The 7,870-nt window shown below is 36.3% G+C and overlaps 1 protein-coding gene across 1 annotated transcript; it reads right to left on the bottom strand.

Annotated features, from left to right (window-relative positions):
• Positions 1-1,043: 1,043 nt before the first annotated feature.
• Positions 1,044-6,979, bottom strand: LOC121308539 (CD83 antigen-like). Its single transcript, XM_041240999.1, has 5 exons — positions 6,917-6,979; positions 6,664-6,797; positions 2,829-3,054; positions 2,628-2,725; positions 1,044-2,101 (listed from the first exon to the last, which is right to left on the bottom strand). The coding sequence occupies exons 1-5, from the start codon at positions 6,948-6,950 to the stop codon at positions 1,934-1,936; spliced, it is 660 nt and encodes a 219-aa protein (XP_041096933.1). The 5' UTR covers positions 6,951-6,979; the 3' UTR covers positions 1,044-1,933.
• Between the last annotated feature and the right edge of the window lie 891 nt (positions 6,980-7,870).

Here is a 7,870-nt window from a genome sequence, read left to right as displayed (position 1 = left end):
TGCCTTAATTAGTCCAGATTAACATGTGTTACAGGTGTTTAGCCACTGCAGATGTAAAGACACCTATAAAACCTACTTGATAGGGGCTCTCCAGGACCAGGTTTGGCAACCTCTGTGTTAGCCTATTAGATAAGAGGAGGAAAGGTTATTACTTGTGTGAAGAATTTCAGTCCTTCTGGTTCTTTTTCAGCACTTTAATGACCCAGCCACACACAAAACTTGATTTGATTTTTTGAAGCGCTTTCACGTTATTTTTAATAAACAATAACAAAAATAAAACAAAAACCTAGCTCTTTTTCGAGCACTAACACACACAGGATGGAACCTTCTTTAATAACCAGACAGGTAAGCTTGTTTACCAGTTGTAAAACAAAAACACACTTTTACGCAGCACACTGAAACAAAAAGTTTTACACCACCTTTTTTTCTGTCATTACGCTGTACACACACCAGCAGCCCCAAACAGACTGGCTGCTCTATAAATACACTGCACCTGGCTCTAATTTACAATGATAGCCAGGTGCAGGGGATAATTACTAATAAAGCAATTAACAACTGTCATTACACAATAATTGAATCAGTGTTTCAGCCAGCGTTCTTCTGGGAGATGTAGTCCTCTGTCCCCCAGGACTACACGTTTTCTGCTCCTTGTCTGACACTTGCTTTAGCTGAGACCATTTTAGATCTGACGAATCGCCTAAATAAAAATCTTATGTAACAAAATGAATAGGCTTCATCTGTTTTTGTTTACTTTGTTTATTATAAAACATAATACAAATATCAACAAAACATTGCTCTGACTAATTAACATAAAAAATGAAACTCTGAACGCTGATATATATATATATATATATATATATAATATATATATATATATTATATATATATATATATATATAAAACAAGATTGTTTTATGCAGTAAACACATGATGTTGAAGAGGTATAACTTCTCCATAACCGGTCATATTCCATTAACATAATTCCGTCGATGTTTTCATGTTTTAGAAACTACTCGGTTTGTACAGTCAAAATTACACTTACCAAAAAAGTCTCTGTAGGGACATTCATAGGTCACACTCTCATCATTTTTCTTCTTCAAATGGATTCAATGCGTAACTCCAGCAATATTATAGCTTATTTATTTAACTTTCACATTTTCACAAAGTAAAAGTAGAACTACTTATTCCTGTTGAAATTATTCAAAGTAAATACAAAACTTCACCTTTAAGCGAAGGAAAAAAATAACTGTATCTTGAAACTTTAGCGGTATGCCATGTTTCCAGCAATCTTTAGTGATTCTGTCTGATTTATATCTGATTATCCATACTAAGTGGTCTGTGGACCCAAATGTTTGACTGCAGTACCCTTCCTTAGTATTTCTGAAACCCTTATTATTAACTTTTTCAAAATCATAATATACACACAAGATGGCATTCTTGTACCACAGAACCCCTGTACCATACATCCTCTGCCATGACTTTAAATTAAAATGTAGACCTATTGGTAGAAAGCAAAACTTGAGGATCACAATATGTACATCATTTTATAGAACAGAATAATGACATTTTTAATCACACTGCGTGGTCTGTAGTTATAGTTCTTCTATGGCAAGGGTTTTAGTATTTATTTTTTAAATTCTTGGACTTTAATAAAAAAATAAAGTCTGTTTGTGCCTCTTCTGCACATCTCCCATCATTCAGCTGAGCAACAGGCTGCTGTTGCTAGGACTACAGATTCTTTAATACATGTGTTTGTCCAAACTGTACCGTGTTTGTGAAGCACTCCTTCATCAATATCTATTAGTTCAGCTCTTTTTCTCTCTCAGTTTTCACTGGCTAACTGCAACCTGGATTGACGACCGGATTGTCAGCCATGGCAAACACTTCTATCTTGCTTGTGTAGCTACTGAAGAAGCAAGACGTTCATTCCAAATCAATGTAATAACAGGCACGTGTGGTGCTGACAGGTATTTCCAGCAGGATTCTGGGCTTCACCTCCATGCAAGCTGGTGTTTGCCGCCTTCTGAATATTCTTCATGTTTATCTTAACCTGCTCCTTAGTAACATTGAGACCACCTTCTAAAACAGTTTTCAAACATTTCTAAAAAGTAAAAAGAAAAGAAAAGTTAATTAAATTACCAAGCACTGAATATAACGGAGTGTTTATTGAGGCAGCAGCAAAGTGACTTTGAAACTTGTAAAGGCATTTAGCTGCTGGAAATATCAGTCAAATTGTTAGTCTGAATAGTTTCTTGCTAGTTTTATATGAGTAAAGTTTGCTTTTGCAGTGCTTCAAAACAGACATTTCAGTGTTATGAGTCTATCAACCCTTTTAACACAACACACAGTATTTTCTCTAGAAAATAAAAGTTCACAAATTGTTATTATTAGAACTGCCCCTGCCGTTAACCTGGCTTCTGTACATGATACAATACATGAATAATACAAGTTATTAGTTGCCACTTTTGTCTAATTGTTTTTCTACTACACAATACACAATATTATATATTTTTATTTCAAACCTCCTTTTAAAAAAGAGTTTGGCAAATTCTGTAAAATAGTTCCATATTGTGCAATATTTATTTCACTATAAGACATAATGATAATGCAGTGAATACAGCACTTACCCAAGACAAGAAACAAGCCACTAATGCTACCAGTATTATCACTGAGAAAACAATACAGTAAGCATCCCAGTAAGTAACTGTCTGATGAGTTGGACAACCTATAAGAAAAAGAAGACAAAAAATGTTTCATTTTAACAGTTAGGAAAATGTTTGCTTTGTGAATTAGACAATTAGAGCTTTGTATGGAAACTCAGTACTCACCAATAACCTTTAATCGGACATATCCCTTTCTGTTCTGCATTCCAAGTGGAGCTGATAGAGAGCACTTGTACTTCCCACTGTCCTCCACTGTGGCATTGTTTATTTTCAGATTGTATGAGCCATCAACTTCAACTGACCGATTGAAGCCAGTAAACATTTGGGTCAGATTGCTCTTTAGTTTCTTGTGAATAATTCTTGTCAAAGAGTCTAGGAGATCTTCACCACACTGAAAACAAAGAAGTATATTTTTATAGGTGAATAAACAATGTTTATTTTGCTGGTAGAAAGATGTGCATTTACTTGCTATCAGTAAACACCTCTCCTCTGCTCCCCTGCTTTCAGAGCCCGCTCTTTGTCCACCCTTGCCCCTCAGTGGTAGGACGACCTACCTACGGATGTCAGGACTGCTCAGTCCCTCGAACCTGCTCTTACATGTAATTATTTACTGTATTCTCTATTTTTTGCTCTTATTTGAATTTGATATTTTCCTACTGATTGTATTGTACTTTACAACTGCTCTTATCTGTAATATGATATTCTGAAATGTGCTACTTTACAATGTGATATTTTGTAATGTGATACTTTGTAATAATTGTATGTCATCCTGGATAAGGGTGCCTGTTAAGAAATTATTATTATAATAATAATAATAATAATAATAATAATAATAATAATAATAATAATAATAATAATAATAATACACACATTTTTATGATAAGCATCTGAACTGTACATTCAGTAGATGGGATTTCCACTGCTGATGGATTTTCAATTGTAATTCTCAATGTTCTGTTGAAATATTATTGAATCACAAAATAACACGGATGACCTGACTGCAGGGCAGAAACAGGTGACCCCCATAGAGAGTGTAAACCACCCTCTAACTTCCAGAAACACCACAGCTATTCCAAGTAACCTTGATGCTATGATAACAGTAATTTAACTTCAAGTCATTATCTTATTAATGAAGGTTCACTCCAACATTTAAATTAGCAGAGTCACTCTCATCCCAAATCACATTTCAAAACTGAAGATAAAACCCATCCACTCTCTCCATATTTGTAGCAAAGTCGTTGAACAACAGACACGGGAAGGTGGAGATATACTTACTTATATAAGCAAACAAAACATATGGGGCCCTATTTAGCAACGCCTGAAAACCCCTAAGGCAATCGCAAAACAGTTTTACAAACAGTTAGCGCACCAAAAACAGAATTTGCCCACATATGTGATTTAGCAACCTTGTTTTAGTGCCCACCCACCAGAAATGTTGGCTACCTGTTGCAATATACGAAGTATGTAGTTATGCAAAAAAAACAAAACAAAAAAAAAAACGCAAAATAAAAGGCTTGCAAATATTTATGGCTTTACAGTATACTGCAGACATGAGCTGTATCATGTGCAGTGCGAGATGTACCTGCAGTTTTAGTAAAGTGGTTAGGATAATTCGTCCTTCCCTCTCTCTCACGAGGTGCAACAAAATATAAAGAAGGGTTTTCTTGAGAGGTATGTGTTTCCTGGTGTCCGATTGCGCACCAACACAGAATAGGCACCATTACATAAATCGTAGAGACCTATTCTGTCAATGTGCAAGAAGTGTTTTGACTCCAGCTATGTTGCATATGTGTATGCAAACCATGACTCGTTTATCCTCGCTAATTAGCACGTGGGAGCTGCGTTTCAGCAGGATGACAGTCTGAGAGGATGGTTGATAGGGGACAATGGGTATCCACCGTAGCGGTGGCTACTGACTGCTTCTCAATCACGACCCCTGTCAAACAGAGGTATAACCGTACCGTTAAATGTGCTCCTACTGTAATTGAGCGAACATTCTGAATCCTCAAAATGCGATTCAGATGTTTGGATGTCACTGTGGGAACACTAGTGTACTCAGAGGGCTTGCAATATCATCCTGGCTTGTTTTTTTGTTTTGTTTTTTAACATAAGAAGCTCATACCTGTCAACTTTTGAAAATACAAAATCGTGAGTGCGGGGTTGTGCAATCTGCAAAACTTTGTTTTTCATTTGGTAAGTATTCACTCTCCACCTCCAGGCTGCTAAAACAAATCCTAGACTTGCTTGGGGGTCTTGGTCACATAACCGCCCTGATCAATTAACAGCCTGGCTAAATAAATACATTTTAAAAGTAGGCTATACGAGAGTAAGGGCATTGCAGCTTCCGCAATGGATACAGAAAGAAATCGTTATAGCAATCAGCCTTTTCATGCTTTCCCCTTAAGAGGCGGGCTGTGTGAGTGTGTCAGTCAGCTGCGTGTAGCAGTGCCGTTTACACCAGTGGAGAAAGCTTTTTTTGTGCAATGTGTTTATTTTTTTGTGTGTATATGTTGTTGTAGCTTTTAAATGCATTTTAATTAAACAAAGCAATCTTCATAAACACAATGCTTACCGGCCATTTATTTAAAGTAGCGAAACAATATTCAAACCGAACTGCTTATCGGCTTTTGGCAATACCAAGTACCATGACAGAGATATTAAGAAAACAAAACCAGGGAGGCAGGGACTTCTTTAAGAAAGAAGCCATCAGTTGCAGGTTACTGTACATTTACCGTTTGTTTTGTATTTATTTATTTATTTATTTTAAAGCTTTGCGTGGAGATGGCTTATAAAAAACCACACAGCAACACGGTATTTGTAGCCTAATTAATCTCGTTTACATTTGCTTACTTTTAAAGCAAAAAAAATAAAAAATAAAATCTCCCCATGTTTAAAGCAGTTTGCGTTTTGTTTTTGTTAACTAACCTATTTATGGTTGTGTAAATACTTTTTCTATAGATGTTCGCAAATCCGACTTTTTCACATATCCGCCTGTACCCCAGTCCACAGGGGGTCAGATATGCGACGATGTACTGTATTGCCTTTAAGCTCACACCCTTTTGCTAATCAGACTACTAACCATTTTTCACACTTGCAATAATGTTTTTTCTTTTTTTGTGATCCGTTCACTTCATCTGTTGTTAGTATTCTAGTTGGGATCTTATCAGAGAATTCTATAATTTTAACATAACTGTTCTTACCTTGTTATTTTCTGCTAAATAAGGCACAAAACATAATTTGCTGTTTTTTATTGGATTCGCTATACCAACCAAATTTGGTTCATCGTTATACTTCTGTTGTATACTGTATTTTGGGCCAATATTTACATACATATTTACTACCATTTAATAATTGTGGATGAACCAGAATCTCTTCCTATTTTCAAATTAGTCAAGAGTCCTGTGATCTTTCAACACCCACAGTGCTGAACAGACAGACATTTTATTCAACAACAAACAGGAACTTAACAAAACAATACCCACTCAATCCATGTAAAAATAGATTTTCTAGTTTCTGTCCTCTGAATCACCTGCTTTTCCTCTCTACAACATTTCTTACCAATACATAAGTCATTCGGTGTACCCTTGCAAATCCAAATACATGTGGACCAAGTCAACTAAATGTGATTCATATCTGACCATGTGTTTTGTTTTTCTACATGCTGTGTTGATAATTCACATACAAATCTGAGACTATTGAGACCCACAGATCTTGATTGAAAACACTGACAGAGCATGCAAGCAAAATAATCAATATCGAAATATGATGAACATTTATATAAAACATTTATGGAACAGTTTTCGTTTTTGTAAAAATGTTTACCGCAACACTGAAATACTGACACATCTGAATATAAAGGCCAGTGGCCAAGTTATCAAAAGTGCCCAACCAGTTAATGTGGAGATATCAAAAACACAAGAGAGAGAGAGAATAGCTGTATAACATCAGTACTATACATAAATGTGTATGTGTGTGTGTGTGAAGGTTATGTGTCTCGTACCTTGTACCAAAGTAAAGATCGATATGTCACCCCGAAGTCCAATCCAGCTTCACACGTGAGAACTGCATCTTCATCACAATTTACTGTAATCTCCTTTACTGAAGCATTCACAGCAGAGTAAACACAAGCGTAGACTGTAAAAAACAAACAAAAAAAAAACCCCAGAAACTATGAATATAAATACCGTATATTACAAAGACTGACATTTAATTATTCAATTTACAACCATGCGAATTCTAAAAATTCTGCTTACCATATACAAAAACCAGAAACACTGAAAGAACCATCTTTGGCAAAAGTCTGAGACTCTCTGCTCTGCAGGAACCAATGACACTGCTTTAGGAACACTGTTGCTGCTTTTATTGAGTGAAACTGAAAGGTGAGTGTCGCGTCATTGTGCGTAGCCAGGAAACCCCGGCCAGATGGATGACTGCCGCAGTTGTTGATGCATAGTTCACCCTCCTTACTCTCTGTTGTTGCTTTGGATAAAAGCGTGTGCTTAATGACTAATCCTTTAATTTATGAACCATCATTCAAATGAAAGGAGTAGAATCGGCTACCAATAGGTTTCTTAAACAAAATATACATTTACCGTTTCTATTTAAAGGTAAGCAACGTATTTTATAATCATGTTGAATGAAAAGCGAGGGCTGTTGTAATTCAGCGGTAAAAGTGGACGTCTGGAGATGGGGGAGAGTCTTCCTTGTTTTTTTTTCTGTCTTTCAAATATAGTCCCTGTGATATGGCGCGTGGAATTGCAATTCATTTTTAATTTCGAGAGAATAGGCATATAGTTTTTAAATGTTTGGGATGATTTGATGGTGGTCTGATACTTATGCCCTGAATTAACATTTCAGCTCGCTTTGACAGCTCTCCTTATATGTGCGCAACACACATACACACACACCCACACCCCTACCTTATGCAGGACCTTAGGTTTTTTTTTCTGTTTACCTGTTTCTTTCTTTACAATGACACCACAGTAATGTGGTCGTATTTTCACATGGTTTAAACATAAACCCACAATAGAACTGTGATTTTAATGGGTCAACACGGTATCGTCCCCCCACCCACACACACACTCACACACACACACACACACACACCAACCAGCGGAATTACCATGCGCAGAAAAAAACCACTAGTTCCTTTTGGGGATTTACCTACTACTTTTTTTTTTATGTTTCGTCTCACGCGTAATGGAAAT

The sequence above is a fragment of the Polyodon spathula genome, chromosome 3, assembly GCF_017654505.1.
Source record: "Polyodon spathula isolate WHYD16114869_AA chromosome 3, ASM1765450v1, whole genome shotgun sequence".
In the NCBI taxonomy this organism is placed as follows: Eukaryota; Metazoa; Chordata; class Actinopteri; order Acipenseriformes; family Polyodontidae; genus Polyodon; species Polyodon spathula.
Note: the sequence above shows the minus strand (reverse complement) of the source record. Positions and strands in the feature narration are given on the sequence as shown.

What these genes read in the sequence shown, in the direction of transcription:
- LOC121308539 (XM_041240999.1), bottom strand. Translation starts at nt 6,950, where the DNA reads ATGGTTCTTTCAGTGTTTCTGGTTTTTGTATATG. An exon ending in GTTTCTGGTTTTTGTATATG is followed by an intron (nt 6,798 to 6,916) that starts GTAAGCAGAATT and finishes TGTTTTTTACAG; the next exon opens with TCTACGCTTGTGTTTACTCT. An exon ending in TGTCCGATTAAAGGTTATTG is followed by an intron (nt 2,726 to 2,828) that starts GTGAGTACTGAG and finishes TTTTTCTTATAG; the next exon opens with GTTGTCCAACTCATCAGACA.